Source organism: Emys orbicularis, chromosome 3, assembly GCF_028017835.1.
Source record: "Emys orbicularis isolate rEmyOrb1 chromosome 3, rEmyOrb1.hap1, whole genome shotgun sequence".
Classification (NCBI taxonomy): Eukaryota; Metazoa; Chordata; order Testudines; family Emydidae; genus Emys; species Emys orbicularis.
Window position 1 is genome coordinate 214398609 of NC_088685.1, and position 19788 is coordinate 214418396.

Here is a 19788-nt window from a genome sequence, read left to right on the forward strand (position 1 = left end):
GCCAATGTACATAGCAGAGGGGCATTGCTGGCACATGATGGCATATATAACATTGGTGGACGTGCAGGTGAATGAGCCGGTGATGTTGTAGCTGATCTGGTTAGGTCCTGTGATAGTGCTGCTGGTGTAGATATGTGGGCAGAGTTGGCATCGAGGTTTGTTGCATGGGTTGGTTCCTGAGTTAGAGTTGTTATGGTGCGGTGCGTGGTTGCTGGTGAGAATATGCTTAAGGTTGGCAGGTTGTCTGTGGGCGAGGACAGGCCTGCCTCCCAAGGTCTGTGAAAGTGAGGGGTCATTGTCCAGGATGGGTTGTAGATCACTGATGATGCGTTGGAGAACTCCACATGGACTCCTCCTGAGGGTCGAAATGACAGTCTGGACCTATACATAGAATGCTTCCGCCGACGTGCACAGGCAGAAATTGTGGAAAAACAACATCGCTTGCCTCATAACCTAAGTCGTGCAGAACGCAATGCCATCCACAGCCTCAGAAACCACCCTGACATTATCATCAAAGAGGCTGATAAAGGAGGTGCTGTTGTCATCATGAACAGGTCTGACTACCAGAAGGAGGCCGCCAGACAACTCTCCAATACCAAATTCTACAGGCCACTTTCCTCAGATCCCACTGAGGAATACACTAAGAAACTGCACCATCTACTCAGGACACTCCCTACACTAACACAGGAACAAATCAACATACCCTTAGAGCCCCGACCGGGGTTATTCTATCTACTACCCAAGATCCACAAACCTGGAAATCCTGGACGCCCCATCATCTCGGGCATTGGCACTCTCACTGAAGGACTGTCTGGATATGTGGACTCCCTACTCAGACCCTACGCCACCAGCACTCCCAGCTATCTCCGTGACACCACAGATTTCCTGAGAAAACTACAATGCATTGGTGACCTCCCAGAAAACACCATCCTAGCCACCATGGATGTAGAGGCTCTCTACACAAACATCCCACACACAGATGGAATACAAGCTGTCAGGAACAGTATCCCTGATGATGACACAGCACAACTTATTGCCGAGCTCTGTGACTTTATCCTCACGCACAATTATTTCAAATTTGGTGACAATATATACCTCCAGACCAGTGGCACCGCTATGGGCACCCGCATGGCCCCACAATATGCCAACATCTTTATGGCTGACCTGGAACAACGCTTCCTCAGCTCTCGTCCACTCACGCCCCTTCTCTACCTACGCTACATTGATGACATCTTCATCATCTGGACCCATGGGAAGGAGACCCTGGAAGAATTCCACCATGATTTCAACAGCTTCCACCCCACCATCAACCTCAGCCTGGACCAATCTACACGGGAGGTCCACTTCCTGGACACCACCGTACAAATAAGCAATGGCCACGTTAACACCACCCTATACCGAAAACCCACCGACCGCTATGCCGACCTTCATGCCTCCAGCTTCCACCCCGGACACACCACACGATCCATCGTTTACAGCCAAGCACTGAGGTACAACCGCATCTGCTCCAACCCCTCAGACAGAGACCAACACCTACAAGATCTTCACCAAGCATTCTCAAAACTACGATACCCACACAAGGAAATAAAGGAACAAATCAACAGAGCCAGACGTGTACCCAGAAGCCTCCTGCTACAAGACAGGCCCAAAAAAGAAACCAACAGAACTCCACTGGCCATCACCTACAGCCCTCAGCTTAAACCTCTCCAACGCATCATCAGTGATCTACAACCCATCCTGGACAATGACCCCTCACTTTCACAGACCTTGGGAGGCAGGCCTGTCCTCGCCCACAGACAACCTGCCAACCTTAAGCATATTCTCACCAGCAACCACGCACCGCACCATAACAACTCTAACTCAGGAACCAACCCATGCAACAAACCTCGATGCCAACTCTGCCCACATATCTACACCAGCAGCACTATCACAGGACCTAACCAGATCAGCTACAACATCACCGGCTCATTCACCTGCACGTCCACCAATGTTATATATGCCATCATGTGCCAGCAATGCCCCTCTGCTATGTACATTGGCCAAACTGGACAGTCACTACGCAAGAGGATAAATGGACACAAGTCAGATATCAGGAATGGCAATATACAAAAACCTGTAGGAGAACACTTTAACCTCCCTGGCCACACAATAGCAGATGTTAAGGTAGCCATCTTACAGCAAAAAAACTTCAGGACCAGACTCCAAAGAGAAACTGCTGAGCTCCAGTTCATTTGCAAATTTGACACCATCAGATCAGGATTAAACAAAGACTGTGAATGGCTATCCAACTACAGAAGCAGTTTCTCCTCCCTTGGTGTTCACACCTCTACTGCTAGCAGAGCACCTCACCCTCCCTGATTGAACTAACCTCGTTATCTCCACACTGATTTATACCTGCCTCTGGAGATTTCCATTACTTGCATCTGAAGAAGTGAGGTTCTTACCCACGAAAGCTTATGCTCCCAATACTTCTGTTAGTCTTAAAGGTGCCACAGGACCCTCTGTTGTTTGTTATAAGAACGGCCATGCTGGGTCAGACCAATAGTCCATCTAGCCCAATATTCTGTCTTCTGACTGTGGCCTGTGCCAGATGCTTTGGATGGAATGAATAGAACAGGGCAATTCTAGAGTGATTCCTCCCTTCTTGGCCAGTCCGAGCTTCTGGCAGTCAGAGGTTTAGGGATACCCAGACCATGGGGTTATGTCCCTGACCATTTTAACTAATAGCCATTGATGGACCTGTCCTCCATGAATTCTTTTTTGAACCTGGTTATACTTTTGGCCTTCACAGCATCCTATGGCAACAAGTTCCACAAGTTGACTCTGCATTGTATGAAAAAGTACTTCCTTATGTTTATTTTAAACCTGCTGCCTGTTAATTTAATCACATGACCTCTGGTTCTTGTGTTATGCAAAAGGGTAAATAATGCTTCTCTATTCACTTTCTCCACCCCAGTCATGATTTTATAGACCTCTAACATATCCCCCCTTAGTTGTCTCTTTTCTAAGACTGAACAATCCCAGCCTCTGTAATCTCTCCTCATATGGACCCTGTTCTATACCCTGGATCAGTTTTGTTGCCCTTCTCTGAACCTTTTCCAATTCTAATATTTCTTTTATGAGATGGGATGACTAGCACTGCATGCAGTATTCAAGCTATGGACGTACCATGGATTTGTATAGTGGCATTATGATATTTTCTGTCTTATTATTTATCCCTTATTGGTGTCTAACATTGTTAGTGTTTTTGACTGCCGCAGCACATTGAGTGGATGTTTTCAGAGAACTATCCACAATGACTCCAAGCTCTCTTTCTTGAGTGGGAACAGCTAATTTAGACCCATCATTTTGTATGTATAGTTGGGATTATGTTTTCCAATGTGCATTACTTTTCACTTATCACCATTGAATTTCATCTGCTATTTTGTTGCCCAGTCACCCAGTTTAGTGAGATCCCCTTGTAACTCTTCACAACCAGCTTTGGACTTCACTATCTTCAGTAATTTGTATCATCTGCAGATTTTGCCACCTCACTATTCACTCCCTTTTTCAGATCATATATGAATATGTTGACCATTACAGGTCCCGGTAGTCTCTCTCTGCATCTGGAGAATTCCCTTACAACACTTCCCTGTTTGCTGCTCCTGTTTACTAGCTCTCATGATCTCTCGTGCTCTCTCTCATGTAACACTTCCCTCCACCCACCCTGATCCTTAACTTTGTCAGCATACCCTTATAGGATGTCTACGTTAGACTGTAAATTCAGGAGGGCAGGAGCTCTCCCTTTGTCTGTAAGGTGCTGTGCAACCAACCCTATGATGCTGAATAGAAAAAAAAGAGAATCATAGAAATGTCAGGCTGGAAGGGACCTCGGGAGGTCATCTCGTCCAGCCCCCTGCTAAGTTTACCTAGATCATCCCTGTTGTATGTTTATCTAACCTGTTCTTAAAATACCAACAATATCTCTATTTCCACACCAAATTCTTCAAACATGGTAAAGCTGGATTCCCCATACAGGAGTCCAGATGCGTCCCCTCAGGAACCTGGGAGTGCTACATCTGGTGTTTTAAGCCAGTTGTCTGAGTTTTTAGAGTAGAGAGACACACTTGATGGGGTTGAATGGCTTTCCCCCCCCCTGCTCAGATAAAGATAGCGCTGCTGATGGATTGATTTACTGTTTCTCACTGGTTTAATATTCTGAGGATGTGGAGGACTGCACAACGTAAGACAGTTGATCATTCACCGTGGCTGTTGCTTTGTTGCAGGTTGGTCCAGGCGGGTGATATCCTGTGTATTCCGACAGCTGGACATCCTGAGTTCTTGGAAGGAAATTCAGAGAAATTTCTTAGGTATGCAGGGATCTCCCTATGCCTTTTCAGGCAGCTGTTAAAGAACTGCTTTTCCCTTCTGGCTCAGTTGAAGCCAGGTGATAGAGTCTTTTCTGATCTGTCCCTGGAGCTCAGAGTTGGTCTGTTGTTGGGGTTTTTTTGGATTAAAAGTTTGTGTTGGATTTTAGGTGGGTATGTGGTTACACATCAATTCAGCAAAGCGGCCCTCTGGTGGGGAAAAGAGGCTGCAAGAGGGAGAGAAGCGAAGGAGAGGGAGGAGTGCACTGCAGCTGTTAAGTGACAGAAAAGCAGATTGAAGTAGATGTTTGGGCTTGTCTAAGTGGGAATATTATAATGGTATAAACTAAGGTGTGAATTTAAACCTCTGGAGTTACACTGGTATATTTCCCCATGTGGATAGTCTTATTCTGGTGCAAGAGGGTCTTTTGGGGGGTTTAATTTATATAGTGAGTGGCAGATACCACCAATTTGGTTGACTAAACGTATCCTCTCTATACATATGCCCATCATACCTCATTTGAAAGCTTTATTGTGTCTACTTTAAGATGAAGTCTGATATGAAGCGCTCAAGTGGTTCCGTTGCCATAGAAACAGGGATAAACAATGCCATCATCAAAACGTTAAAATGACCACTTGGAAATATTTGCATTAGTTTCTGTTAGTTTAGTGACTCTGTATATTATTGCAAGACATAAAAGTGGATTTTTTTTTTACCTCAAAGCATCACAACTATCTAACCAGTAAAACAAAATCTAGTAATAAATGTGTACCGATATAATTGAAATGTAATAGTGTTGGTGACGACATCGTCATCATCTTGTTCATCACGCTCTCTGTCGAGAGTGCCTGGGTTACCACTGCCTTAGCACGTACACAGTTCTGTGCAGAGGGGGTGGTTCCGACTACAGATACAGTTGATGGTTTGTGTGTGTGCAGTCAAGTGCTTTTCAGACCAGCCAAGACACTTTTTTTTTAAAGGTGGACAAAACAAAACAAGTCTTTGGTGGGGTATTTTTATGCAAAGGATACATATTCTCGGAGCAGACTTGTTTCTCAGGTCTGGTCTACACTGCAGACCTGTATCGGTATAACTGTGTCGCTCAGGGGTGTGAAATATCCACACCCCACAGCAATGTAGTTTTACCGACCTAACCCCCATGTCGACAGCGGGATTATTAAGCAACAGAATGTGCAAAACGCTCAAATAATACAGAACACTTACGGACAGATACTTTCCCGCTGGGGGGGGGGCAGTCTTGTCGTGCCCCCTCCTGTTCTGGTTTATGATGTGTGTAACCAGGGGGCCTAGAGGCCCCAATTGCCTCCTGGTGAGGAAAAGCTCATCCTGCTTCTGAGGCCTCGGCTGCTGGGATTCAGGCTGCTTCTCTTCCTGTAGCTGGCCGGAGCTGTACTTCAAGGTGAAGAAGATTGTAGGCGTGGTGGAAGGAGAGCAGTCTGTGGGGTACCTGGCTGACATCCAGAACACGTCGCTGTACCTGGTAAGGTATCAGCGGGAGGCCGAGGAGGGTGTACAGGAGATGTGTGAGGCTAAGATCGCACGGCCAGGATGATGTAGGAACACTGAATAGCCATGGAAGGGGTTCATGGCTCTACTCCCCAGATAGGTGCTTTAGGGAAGCAGTTCTCAAACTGTGGGTCAGGACCCCAAAGTGGGTCGGGACCCTGTTTTAATGGGGTTGCCAGGGCTGGCGTTAGACTTGCTGTGGCCCAGGACTGAAGCTGAAGCCCGAGCCCCTCTGCCCAGGGCAACGGGGCTCAGGGTACAGGCCCCCTAGCTGGGACTGAAGCCCTTGGACTTCGACTTTGGCCCCCCGACCCGGGGCGGCGGGGCTTCGGCAGGCTCAGGCTTCGCCCCCCCCCCCTCCTGGGGTCGGGCAGTAATTTTTGTTGTCAGAAGGGGGTCGCGGTGCAATGAAGCGTGAGAACCGCTGCTTTAGGGGATGCTGGGTGACTTGAGAAGACGTCCCTTCTGAGGTGTGGTTGGAAAGCGTTATTTCCTGCCTTGCAGGTGGGTTCAACAAACAGCGCTGTGCCATCTTCTCCAAGCCGTGGTGGCCATGGGTTTTGGAGCAGTCTGTCTCCCGCCGGGCTCTCTGATGTGGTGAAGCAGCTCTGTGATGCTCTCCGGCCTCATCTGAACAGCAGGTAAGCTCACACTAATACAGCTCCCTTGTACTCGGGCGTTCCCTCTGCTATGAGGAGGGGCTCCTCAGCATGGGTCTGTTTTGTGTTGTGGGTTGGTTTTCGCTCCGCGGCATTACCCAGGACACTGGTTGTCTGTGGCAAGAGCTGCAGGTGTTTGGATCCCATGATTTCTGAGGGGTCTTTGCTCGCAGAGGTGCTGGGGTTTGGCGCAGAGTCTCTCTGGTGCTGGAGTCTCACTGTAGCGGTAATAACATGCCAGTGAGTGAGCGGGGGCCCACACGCTCTGTGGTGACGAGGATAGGTTCCTTTGTGTTCCAGGGGGACCGCGCTACGTGGAACAGGCAGCATTCTACTGGCGGGACCCAGTGGTGGGGGGAAACTGACGGCTGTCAGAGCTGCATGTAGCTGCCTCAATCTCCACTTGTTCAAGGTAATTCTTTTAGTTGAGTTGCATGTTGGGGATCAGTTGGTTGGGGGACTTACCACGTGTAGAGAATTCCAGGAGTTTTCTCCAACACAGGCGCTGAGCTACGAATAAGCAAGTGAAATAACACCAAAGAGCCACTTCCTCTCCCCCAGAGGCTGTCTCCTCTGCACTTGGTCCTAGCAACTCCACCCCATGTTCTCTCCCGTCTCTCTATTTCCTGTGCAGCTGGTTTCCTTGGTGCCCTACCCCCCACTCCATGGATGTGTGCACATCTCCCTCACCCTGCTTCCTCTCCGGAACTGAGATTGCAACAAAGTTTCCATTATAATTTGGCTGAGTTTGGTATTCCACCAAAATCTGTGTTTGATTTTATATTAGTAAAAGCTCCTGTTCCAAACTCTAGGTGCCTGAACATTTTATTAATCTCTCTCTCTCTCTCTCTGCCTCGAGACCATCTACTACTTCTGGGTAAACTTAAGTTCAAATCCCTTCCATTTTAAATGGGGTTGCAGTTTTTTTCTTCAGTCACAATAGATACTCAAAATGGGGAAAACTCCCTCCTTCCTTAGTTTTCGAAGACTGGGGTTTTCTTTTCAGTTTCAAGCTGTTCCCATCGTTTTGATGGTTCCTCGTTGTTTTTTCCTGGCATGGACAATGGCTGCTTGCTCAAAGCCAGTCTCCCCTGCTTGGTATGGTAGCCCGTCCTGCTGTCCGCTTCACCGCCCTGTTGTGAGGTGATGCTGAAGTCGTACCACAATTTGAATACAGTTTTCGATATACACAAACATACATTCATAACCCCAGGCTGCGGGAGTACTCCACCTTCATAGACAGCTGGTGCAGGGAGGGTTCGATCTCTCTCTTCGTCACCCAGGTTTTCACCAGCACCTCCTACACTGCCCCATTGTACAAAACCGGCTTAGTTACCCCCCCCTTTCCTCCCTTCTCTCTCCTAGAGAGCATATGCACCCCTTTACACCGACACTCCAGTTCTGAGTCACCCCAGTGGGATTCAGTTACGCCCACTTGGCCGTAATCAACATAATTTAGCAATAATAACTTCTCCTCCATGGTCCATAGTGCATTTCTGTTCTCTGCCACCCCCACACCTGGTCTGCCTCTTCTCTTGCAGAACAGCTCCATTTTCTCTTTAAATGGGAAATACATCCCAGGTTACTTGTGTTAAATGGAACGCCCCCCCCCCCGCCCCCCCTGGAAGCCTGCCCAGCACTCAGAACTGCAGCCTGTTAGCTCTGACCCCAGACTTGTGTAGCCCCGTCTCTGTAAGTGGAGACTGCCTGATCTGCTGAGTTTCTTCTGATGCTCCATGAATTGGACCCCCTGCTCCCAACACCAACAGCTGGGGTTCACTCACACGTGGCATGGGAAGGACATCTGAGAGGATCGCCTGCATCAACCTCCATCTTCAGCTTTTTCCCAGGTCCCAGGTGATCTCCCAGGCCCTTCCCTTACACCGTTTGTTCCTATGTGAATAGAGTTAGTGGAAATTTCCAGTGTTCTTCAGGGCATGCTGGGTCCTTCTTGCAGACCCTTTCTCTTGGCACCTTCAAGCTGTGTTTCCCACTGTGGAGTTGTTACCCGCACGCTCTAGGGCACCCACCTTTACCCTTCCGTGGGCTCAGGGCGTAACCCGGTTAATTTAGACACCCCCACCCTTTCCTAGCTCCTAGGGCTCAGGGCCACTCTTACCCAGTTCTTAGGGCTCAGGGCGTAATCTTCTGCGGGTTTGCGGGGCCTTTTACCAGTGAACGAGCCTTACACAGTAATATCCTTAACCTCTATTTATTAACAGTTACCAGACAGAATACACACGCTAAGCATACAATGCGCACCACTGCCAATACGGCAGATGAACCTTTCCTGGTGGCCAGTCAGGATCAGGTCGTCCTGGGCTCCTCCAGCTTCTGCGCAGTGTGGCTGGCAGCGTGTTGAGGTCTGGCAGCTCTGATCTTGGAGCTGTGTCCTGGAGTTCCTGTTGGACCCCAGTTAATATAGTTAAACTTGGGTCCTGCTTAGCTGTCCCGTAACCAATCATTGTAAACTGAAGTCCTACAAACCAGTATTTCCCCCCAATCCTAGCCCATTACAAAACAATTCTTTAACCAATCACATCCCATCATCTTAGTTGATTTAAATATTGTAAAAATTTAGTTACGCAACAAACAGAAACAATGAAAGAACGAGACCGACCCTAAAGATAAACCATAGAGAAGTGGGGACCGTAAAGGCCAAACAATAGAAGTAGAGATTTCACAATCACAGCTGTTGATAAGTGATTCCTTGTCAGACAGAACGCTGTCAAACTAAGTTTTCTTTAACCATCTTAACACCTGTTTCTTTATCTGGTGGTGGTGGGTGCTATTAGGACAGGAGCCTTCGTAACAGCCCGATATTACATTGTTTTGATGCAATTTAGATGGAATGTGAGGATGCTTCTTAGCTCCTGGCTGCTGCTGCCCTAATCTGGCTGCTGCTGCTTGCTGCAGAAAAAGGCCTCAGACCTTAGAGAGTCACCCACCGAGGTCACTGGTTTCCTCTCCCTCCCTGGTGGCTCCTTTCAGTGTTTGCCGTTTGGTCAGTGGCTGGGCCTCTGTCTACCTCTCGTCTTTTCTGCCTGCTCCTTCTCCTTTCCCCAGACCTGTTGTGGGTGTGTTGGCCAAATGGCTCCAGATACCTTTCCCCCTGCTCTTCGTACTGCCTCTCCCAGCTGCCACGTTCCTCCACCCTCCTGGGCCTCCCCCACAGCTCTCCCATCTGTGATTTGTCTGCACCCCCTTCGCACACCTTCTGCCTTGGCCTCAGTGGCCGTTCTGTGTCCCAGGCGCTGCCTCTTCTCTCTGGTGCTGGCCCTGGACTTACCCTGCCAGCATCCAGCTCTGTCCGCTCCTCGCTGTGAATTTCTTATGGAGAACTCATGTTTGCTCCTTTGTTCCTCTCTGCAGGGTCTGCCCCCTCACCTCAGCAGAGCAGCCCCCTACAATCTCTGTGTTCTCGGTTGGTTTCCTGCAGGTGGACTGCGTTAGTTTGTGTGGAGACACTAGTGGAGCTACGGAGATGAAGCTGCAATCTGCCTTTGCACAGGCTGAGCTCTTCCGGCCGTGTGTGCTCCTGCTGAAGGACATCGAGCTGCTGGGACGAGACCGGGACGGGCTGGGAGAGGACTCCAGAGTCACTGCTACACTAAGGCACCTCCTCCTGGACAGAGATGCGGGATCTAGGTATGGACCCTCCCTGGACACTGCCAGCTTGCACCTGAGGCCCTTCCCCTCTCTGCCTCGGGAATCCCTGGGCAACAACCACTACAGTGTCTAGGCACTAGCTTCCAGAACATCCCACTGGGCTTTGGGGTAATTTCCCAGGCTTGCTCAGTTTATTTCAAAAAGCCTCCAGGGTTTGCCAGCGGAGCAGCCCTGCTGTGTGGGGAATTAGAAGATTTGGCCTCTGGGGCCGAGAGGATCTTGTTTTAGTTCCCTGGGTTGGCTCCGATGAGACATTAAAGCAGATGTAGCGTAGCTGGGGTGAGGCAAAGCCAGAGCTGCAGGATATGATGGAAAGCTGGAGCAATGGGACACTTGTGAGATTGACGGCAGATAACAGGAGCTGTGGGGCATGGCACAAGGACAGAGGGCGGGGAGGGAAGATGTGATGTCACTGGTGGGGTCCCTGTGGCTTGTGGGGGGACCTTGCAGGCGCCTGGGGGCAGAGTGGTGTAGGGTTGACCTGGGCAGGTGGAGTAGAAGTAGTCTCCCAAGCTGTACTCAGAACTGCAGCTCTGCCCGGCACAACGAGGCACCTCTTGCAGCAGATTGTGCTGACATGCAAACATGCCCGTGCGTGGCAGAGGAGCTTTGTGTGGGGATGGTGGCTGTTGTTTGCAGGTTCTCTGCTGTGTGCCTGACGGCTCTTGTTTCTCTGGTGTGTTTGTGTCTCAGCGGTTACCCTGTCCTGGTGGTTGCCACCACGTGCCGGCCTCAGGACGTCCTGGCAGACGTGCAGACAGCTTTCCTCCACGAGGTGACGGTCCAGGCCCCATCGGAAGAGCAGCGGAAGGCCATGCTGAGCACGCTCACTGCCAGCCTTCCGTTGGGCAAGGAAGTGAGCCTGGCAAAACTAGCGCGGAGAAGTGCGGTGAGTGCAGCCTGCCTGTGGCACGGGGGGAGGCCGGCCCTGGCACGTGACTAGGCAAAGGAGGCTGTTCTGAGCTCCTCTGACTAGTCCATCAGTCACCACGCTGCAGAAATGAAGGCAGCTTGAGCCTTGAAAACGGACATAGGTGATGGTCCTCAGGGAGCCTCGATAGAGTCCCCCCGGCAGGCAGCAAATCGCTCGCACGGGTGAAGACAGTTGGGGAGGAGGCAGGCCCCACCCCATGCACTGGCTTGTGGGTCGGGGGGCTGCATCGTGGGAGCAGGCTGTGCAGCATGGCTGGGTTTGTGTTGCTCCTGGAGCCTGACTGTCCTTGGCCTGGCGTTAATGTTAGTGGTTTTTAACCGGGCAGCTTCAGTGTTGCAGTCATTTAGGGTTTTTTGCATTAAATCTCACTGGGGCGAACTTTCAGAGGGGGTGTTTGTAGACCGGCGTGCAGAATTCTGCACCCACACTTGCCTTTGTGGTTACTGCTGTGTGCTCGCCTGGCTTGTTGGGTGTGGAAATGGGGTGATTACCTATGCCAGGCTAAGCACCCAGGTGCGCGCACACATCTGCGCAGGTACCTCCAGCCTCCCTGTCGGAGAAGGAGGCTGACCTTGGTTCCAGTGTGCACAGTGGCACGGATGCTCTTCACTATTGGACATGGGTTTTGTTTCTATGTTCACAGGGGTTTGTGCTGGGAGATTTCTGCGCTTTGCTGGCCCAAGGCGGCCGGGCAGCTTGCACCAGGATCTTAACCTCAAGGTAAGTAGATGGGCCTGTGAGTGATCATCCGTGAACTTGCAGCGTGCCTGCTTGTATCCAGAACATTAATCATTGGGAATGAAAAGCTCCATTTCTGCTGGTGGAAAGATACCGTGTTGCATCCTCTTTCCTATGGGAGGTGAGAGCACATGCAGTGAATGTGGCTGTGATCAAGACAAACCCGTGGTGGAGACGTGGCAAAGACTATGTGGCGGTGGGGACAAAGTGCAGCGAGGGAGGTGCAGTGACTATGTGCGGTGACAGTGCTGGTGCAGTGATTGTGGCCATGGTTGAGACAGCGCAGTGAGGGAGGTGCAGTGACTATGTGCGGTGACAGTGCTGGTGCAGTGATTGTGGCCATGGTTGAGACAGCGCAGTGAGGGAGATGCAGTGACTATGTGCGGTGACAGTGCTGGTGCAGTGATTGTGGCCATGGTTGAGACAGTGCAGTGAGGGAGATGCAGTGACTATGTGCGGTGACAGTGCTGGTGCAGTGATTGTGGCCATGGTTGAGACAGCGCAGTGAGGGAGGTGCAGTGACTATGTGCGGTGACAGTGCTGGTGCAGTGATTGTGGCCATGGTTGAGACAGCGCAGTGAGGGAGATGCAGTGACTAGCAGGAGCGAGGTGAGACAGTGCCAGGTCTGGGGCTGTGGGGACCGTGCAGGGACTAGCCGGAAGGGGCAGGGGTGGTGGGGACAGCGCAGGGGGAGAGGTGTTGTTTGTGGTGACTTGAGCGTGTGAAGAGAACAGACATAGACTTTTCCCCTTCTCTGTGCCAGTTTCCCAGGGGGGCTGAGTGAGGACGAGGAGAGAGATTTTTGTGCTGCTGGGTTCCCTGTTCTCGCGGAGGATTTGAACGTTGCATTGGATCAGCTGCATGAGACTCATTCGCAGGCAGTTGGAGCCCCAAAGGTATGAACCACTGAGCAGGGGGGAAAGATACAAGGCTCTGGTATCTGTGCAGCTTGCCAGGTCAGTTTGAATGGCCCTCACCCCCTCCCTCGGGACATAAAGCCACGCTGCAGTAGATAGGCACCTGATGGTCACTCGCAGAGCCCTGATTAGCAACAGCCACGCGGGGGTCTCTCCCGCACTGCACTCCCCACTCAGAGACCAGCAGGCTGGGTGCCAGGCTGGGATTTCCACTCCAGGACTGCCCGGAGTGTCCGCTCTCAAATGAACTCACGCAGGAAAATGACAAAAACACTCTATCCTTGGTGGGTGAACACTTTTCACAGAGGGATCTCTCTATACCCGACCTCTCAGTCCTCATCCTCAAAGGAAACCTGCACAACACCTCTGAAGAGGGGCCTGAGAGCTAGAGACTAAAAACCATGGACTGAGCGGAGACACTGGACTTATGGTAGAGGTGGGCAAACTACGAGCCACATTTGGCCCATGGGCCCCTCCAGCCCAGCCCCTGACCTCCTGGCCCGAGGGGGCTAGCCCTCGGCCCCTCCCCTGCTGTTCCCCCTCCCCCGCAGCCTCATGCAATGCTCTGGGCAGCCGGGCAGCGAGCTCCTGGGGCAGCACAGCTGCAGAGCCTGGGCCTGACCCGGTGCTCTGTGCTGCGCAGTGCGTGGCTGGCTCCAGCCGGGCGGCACAGCTGTAGCACTGCCAGCCACCGGTGCTCCAGGCAGCGCGGTAAGGGGGCAGGGAGGGTTGGATAGAGGGCAGGGGAGTTTGGGGTGGTGGTCAGAGGGCGGGGGTGTGGATAGGGATCGGGGCAGTCAGAGGGCGGGGAACAGGGGGGTTGAATGGGGGCAGGGGTCCTGGGGGGGGAAATCAGGAAGGAGAGGAGGGGTTGGATGGGCGGCGGGGGGCAGTCGGGGTGGAGGTTCCGGGGGCGGTCAGGGGACAGAGGGCAGGGGGGCTGGATGGGGCAGGGGTCCCGGGGGGGAAGCCAGGAAGGAGGGGGGGGTTGGATGGGGTGGCGGGGGGCAGTTAGGGGCAGAAGGTCCGGGGGGGCGCGGTCAGGGGACAGAGTGGGGGGGGTGTATGGGGCAGGAGTCCCGGGTGGGCCATCAGGGGGCGAGAAGCAGGGGTGTTGGATAGGGGGCGGGGGCTGGGGACGGGCCATGCGTGGCTGTTTGGGGAGGCACAGCCTCCCCTAACAGTCCCTCCATACAATTTCAGAAACCCGATGCGGCCCTCAGGCCAAAAAGTTTGCCCACCCCTGACTTACGGCTTATTACAACGATCTGTAACCCACTACTTCTGGCCAATGACTGGAGGAGTGTTAACAGGCCACTTCACCTTGAATGGTCTCTTGAAATTTGTGTTAACCGCTTATTCTAAACAATCGGATCCACCTTGAATTTAGCAGTGACACTCTGAGTTAGTTTCCCAGACCAGAACAAGAGCAAAGCTTGTCTCTCTCACTGACAGAAGTTGGTCCAATAGAAGAGATTCCTTCCCCGACCTTGTCTCTCTAATGTCCTGGGACCAACGCAGCTACAAGGACACTGCGGACAATGATGGGAATAGTCCAGTGACCCACTATCGATGTGTTTGTCATGCGGATGGCTCTCTGAGCACCTGCAACATTTTGGTCCCATCAGCAAAGGTCTCTCCCTCCAGTTACTGTCCCAGCTGTGTGTCTGGAAAGCAGGCAGCATGCTTGGCACTGCGCAGAACGGCCCCTGGCTCTGGGAGCTTGCCATTCAGACACCCAGCGCCCTGGGGAGTGGGTGTCTCAAGCAGCAGCTCGTACACAGCCATCATTTCCTCCTTAGGAGACGTCAGTTTTCAGCTGGGATTTGAGCAGGGAGAGGGCAGGAGTTCCAGGTGGAAGTGGCCACCTGGGAAGTTGGGGGCAGGGCACAGCTCTGGGAGGAGGGAGTCTTGGTGTAATGAAAGAGGGAGTCGGGGGGCGAGGGAGGGTCAGGGGCATGAATCCAATGTGGAAGGCAAGAGAAGCCAGTGAAAGGGTCTGAAGAATGGGTGACCTGGTCCAGGCAGCAGGGTGAGCACAGGCCAGGGTTTGGCCATGGGGCTGGTGCGGGAGGCTGGGTTTTCGAGGACAGGGTAGAGCAGCAGGGAGAGGCGCTCCGTGTGAAGGAGGGCATGGAGCGGAGGGTGGTGTGACCTTTGAGGCAGTGCAGGAGGGGGCTGAGAGCTGTGGAGGAGTCCGAAGTGATGGGCTGGAGTTTGGGGGCAGTGAGGGGGTGAGAGAAGGGGGTGCAATCAGATCAGGGATGTACACCATGCACACCAGGCAGGGAGCACGTGGCGTGGGGGTGTCAGTATGCCCTATTCGCACAGCTGCCAGCCAGAGTCCTGGAGCTGGGGTCTGGAGCAAGCTGGCTCTGGTCTGGGGACGAAGCGGGTGACTGGGCTGTTGGTCTCGCTGCAGATCCCCGCGGTCACCTGGCAGGATATCGGTGGGCTCCAGGAGGCGAAGAAGGACATCCTGGACACCATCCAGCTGCCTCTGGAGCACCCGGAGCTGCTGTCCGTGGGGCTGCGCCGCTCTGGCCTTCTGCTCTACGGGCCTCCTGGGACAGGAAAGACCTTGCTTGCCAAAGCTGTGGCCACTGAGTGCACCATGACTTTCCTCAGGTGAGGAGGGGTTGGCCTTTCCCGGGGTGGGGTGCTGGTCCTGTGCTGTGTGGCCGGGGCTCCTTTGCCCAGGGCCGGTATAATTGGGTCCCTGCTCTCTCCCTTGCAGTGTGAAAGGGCCGGAGCTCATTAACATGTACGTGGGGCAGAGTGAAGGGAATGTGCGTGAAGGTGAGTGGCGGGCTCGGCTCGTGGCTGTGAACGTGGCTGGCAGGACAGCTGTGCGCTCCGGGAGCCTGCTTCTCCTTGGTGTAGGAGGAAGGGGATAGAATTTGGCCCTATTGCTCATCCAACAAACTTCTGCCCACAGCGAGGCTGCTGGGGACAGCGGACCAATCTGGCCTGTGTCCTGGGCCAACTGGCTCAGCATCCCTCATCCCACCTGCATCAAGTTTACTAAATCCTCTGTGTGACACCCCACTTCTCCCTCTCTTCCCGTCTGCTCTCTCTCCATTGTCCCAGCTCTCCATACCTTGGCCATCTCTAGCCTTGATGTCCATAATGGCTCTTGTCTGGGCCTCCCTGCTCCTTGCCTCTCCTCTAATCTGCCCCTGCAGTCATCACATCTCTTCCTTGAGTGCCTCCATTGGCTCCGTGCCTGCTCCTGCTTCCAGCTGCCTGATGTCCCTGCTGTATTAATTCACATGGACTAAATGGACCCAGTCAAAGGTGCTAACGTGACCCTGAAACTGTCCAGCGTTAAACCGCACTAAACAAGGTCCGGGCTTTGGCATAAAGAGACCTCAGCCTGCTTAGAGCCATGGCAAACACACCATCAAACAGCCTTATGACCATCTAGTAAAGAGACAGAAAAGACGGGAAAACGTTCAAGCATTTGAAATGTCAAGTATTAAGTCAGGCTCTCGTTTTAACGACGTCCCTTGTTCCCTTTCCCTTTGGCTGGAGAGAGATTGTCTCCCTTGTTTGGCCGTCTCACTGACCTCCTTGGGGAAAACAGAACCAGTTCGCTGAGATGCACTGGCGCTGTAATGGTTAAAGTCTGATCCCGTTTCCGAAAAGGAAAAACAAGACACACACCCAAGAGGGGAGGGAAAAGAGCAGCAAATATAGAAAATGCAGCTTCTGTCTCTGGTGCTAACTCTTACTTGCAACCTCGCTGCTGGAAAAACTCAGGCCCAGCACCTGGTCTGATCAGCGTTGCGCTGTTTAGGGCATTGCTTTTAGCTGCCTCTTTCTGGTCACAGGCTTGCTGAAGTGTTGCAAAATATGCAGTCTTGGCCAACTAAGCCAGACGCTCCTTAGGCAGAAGGCAAAGGAGAGAGATCGGAAAGAGAAGGAATAAGGTGGGGAAGGAAAAGAACACACGGGGGAGGGAGGGGAGTTGACAGTCTCACATCCCAGGTGGTGTTTGAGATCTAGTCAGAGCCGGTGGAGATGGTGATGTCATCTGGCGCCCTCTCTCTAGCCTGGTCCGATCAGGACATCTCTCAGGATTAGGATGAAGGAGGCACCAGGGTGTCCTGCTGGATCCTGGAGTCCCAGGAGACAGTCTGGGATGGCAGTCATGATGGTGAAGCTCTCTGGGGCAGCTGTTGGCAGAAAGGTGCTGCTTTTTTCCCATCAGCACTTGTTGAGTTTGCTTCGCCTCTGCTAATTTTCACCCCAAGTCTCTTTTTAAGGCCCCCCCAAAGGGAGTAGCCCTCCCACATCATTTTGTCCACTTATCGGGTCTCACTTCCAACACACCAATTTTGGCTTGTGTCCAGAGACTTCCAACACACCAATCGATTGCGGGTCCCACACTTCTCTTGTTTACCTGGCATGCTCTGAACACAGTCCTTGAATTATATCAGTAGGACTTTGTGTTCTTTCTGTCTCCTTTTGGCACCTTTCCCCATCAATATTGACTGTTATAGGTTATCATCATGCTCTGTGAATTTTTACTCACTTCAAGTTGAGCTCACAATAGGGTAAATTTGTAGGCCCAATTATCACAGCATCCCTTGCAGAGCTCTCCTGCATGTTTGGGGCTCACCCCGACCAAGGAGGGGTCCTGTCGCCGCCTGCCCTGTGATGCTGGGGGCACCAGGAGCCAGCCCACAAGCACAAAGGTCTCACCTGAGATCCCACCAGCCTCGTTATTCCTGGCAGGGTGACCCCAACAACCCTTCTGGTCCCGTCTCCCGAAGTCCCTCTCCCCCAAGTTCTTAACTACTAGACACTCGGACTTTCCCCCTCTGGTTTGTCACCCCTGAAGGAGTGAAACCTGCCCCCAGTTATCAGCTCACTTTGGCACGCACATTCCATGCTGTTTGCGCACCAGAGACCTGCGTGGGCTAGAAATAAACAAGGTTGATTTAATGGGAAAGCCCCCGATTCGAAGGTGAAATAGGGAAAGCAAAAACACGCCAGACACACAGAAAATAAAGATAAAAAGGCCACTGCAAGTTTCACACTTCTATATTCGCTCAATTCCCTTTTCTAAGATAAGGTATTTCCTGAACAGTTCCCATGTGTACCCCCATCATAGAGGGGATCCAGCATTTCCTGGACAGCACCCCTCCCGGCTGTGAGGTGTATTTGAAATTGTAGTACAGGTTTTGAGCACAGTTCTTACACACTTAAAGACATAGATTCATAACCATCATCTGCCTCCATATCTCATAATGACCAGCAAGTTATGAACATTACAAGGTTTCAAAAAAGACCTGACTTGCCATATTTTATACACAGTCACGTCGTATACGAACGGTTGCTTCACTTGCTCATTCTGGGGGGTTCAGACCTGCTGTTCTCCCCGTGGGATGGCTGGACCCTGATTGTCACACCTCTGTAAGCACACCCAGCTGTGCTCCATGCTCTTCCCAGGCCCCTCTCCGTTATCGCTGCTCTTTGTGTTGTGGCAGTCCCCAGGGGCCGCAGACAAGGCTCAGGGCCCCAGTGTCCGAGTGTGTCCAGACATGTCACAGGAAGCCAGTTTCTGCTGCAGAGCTCACAGACTGGCTCTATGATAAGACCCAACAGATGGATGAAACGGACAAACGGGGATGGCCGAGGGAGTGGTGAAAGGAGCCTTTTTGCTGTAGAGACCCCCCCCACTGTGGGGCCATTAGCAGACAGATGGTGCCTCCTTTCCCCCCAGGAGCCAGCTAGTGACTCCAGCCAGTGGGGACAGGAGCAGACAAAGCAGGGGCCTCTGGACGGTCTAGGCAAAAGGGCTGAGATTTCTCTGACTCTCTCCACCCTGTGCTGGAGGGCTGGGGCATGGCTTCACACCACACTGCTCCTCCTCCCTGGCCCTCGCCCCCTCCCATTTCTTTCCGTTTAGCTGATCCCCTGCTAACTAAACGCACCAAAAAAAGAGAAAAGAACAAAAAATCATGGCGCTAATGTGCCATCTGCTGCCATCCCATTGGTCTCTCTGCCTGTGGGTGCTACCGCTCCCCTCCCCCCCGCCGTGTCTGTGTGGTCTATTTACACAATCGTGCCTCATTGTTTTCTTGCATGCCCCTGTCTGTCTCCGTCTCTTGTCTTCTGTCTTATACTTGGACTGTAAGCGCCTTGGGGCAGGGGCTGTCTCTTTGTCCTGTGTTTGTACAGCACCTAGCACAGTGTAGCCCTGGTCCATGATGGGCTGCTAGACGCTACCGTAATACACCTAATAAATAACAGTAATGGTGGGTAGCAGTCCCAGGGTGCCGCCTGCATAGCTGCCCTCTTCTCTTTTTGCTTTCTGACTTGCCGCGTGCACCCCAGTGCCTGGAGTAGATGCCCTGTTCCTGTCTGCCAAGCAGCCTCCTGCCCAAACAGCTTTGGGCGTGTTCTGTCACATCCCAGGAGAGCTGGCAGAGCTCTGAGCTGAGGAGTGTGTGTCTGCAAAGCAGGATCTAGCCATTTTCTGGTGTAATGGTTCTTCTTCGACTGATTGCTCATGTCCATCCAGCTTACGTGTGTGTGCTCGCCACATGCACCAGTGCTGGAAGTTTCTCCCTCAGCAGTATCCATAGGGGACCGGCTCCGGTGCCCCCTTGAATGGACGTGAGCAACACATCTCGAAGAACACCAGTTACGGAAAAGGTAACTCTCTTTTCCTCCCACTCTGGGCTGCTTGCTGGATGGGGGCTCTCCACTGTGCCAGTTCTCTCTGTGTAGCCTTTCTCGGGTGCCCATGCTCTGCGTGTGTCTTTCCTCCCAGTGTTTGCCAGAGCCCGGGCAGCTGCCCCCTGCATTATCTTCTTTGATGAACTGGATTCCTTGGCACCCAACCGGGGACGGAGCGGAGACTCAGGCGGAGTTATGGACAGGTGAGTGCTTGCTGCGCCCTTCTGTTTTGGCAGCTACATTAGGATTCTGGGTGATTTGATACACGCCGGGCACGTGTGAGATGGCCGGGCACATGCAGCTTGG

At 52.4% G+C, this 19788-nt stretch overlaps 1 protein-coding gene across 1 annotated transcript in view; it reads left to right on the top strand.

The window, feature by feature from the left end:
• Nucleotides 1–19788, top strand: part of PEX6 (peroxisomal biogenesis factor 6) — a 35151-nt gene that overhangs the window by 6083 nt on the left and 9280 nt on the right. The window contains exons 3-13 of the mRNA XM_065401507.1: nt 4266–4349; nt 5746–5848; nt 6379–6515; nt 6834–6945; nt 9973–10181; nt 10896–11091; nt 11780–11856; nt 12639–12771; nt 15215–15420; nt 15530–15591; nt 19577–19685. Of these exons, the coding sequence (XP_065257579.1) occupies nt 4266–4349; nt 5746–5848; nt 6379–6515; nt 6834–6945; nt 9973–10181; nt 10896–11091; nt 11780–11856; nt 12639–12771; nt 15215–15420; nt 15530–15591; nt 19577–19685 (1428 nt within the window). The remainder of the gene's footprint in view (nt 1–4265; nt 4350–5745; nt 5849–6378; nt 6516–6833; nt 6946–9972; nt 10182–10895; nt 11092–11779; nt 11857–12638; nt 12772–15214; nt 15421–15529; nt 15592–19576; nt 19686–19788) is intronic.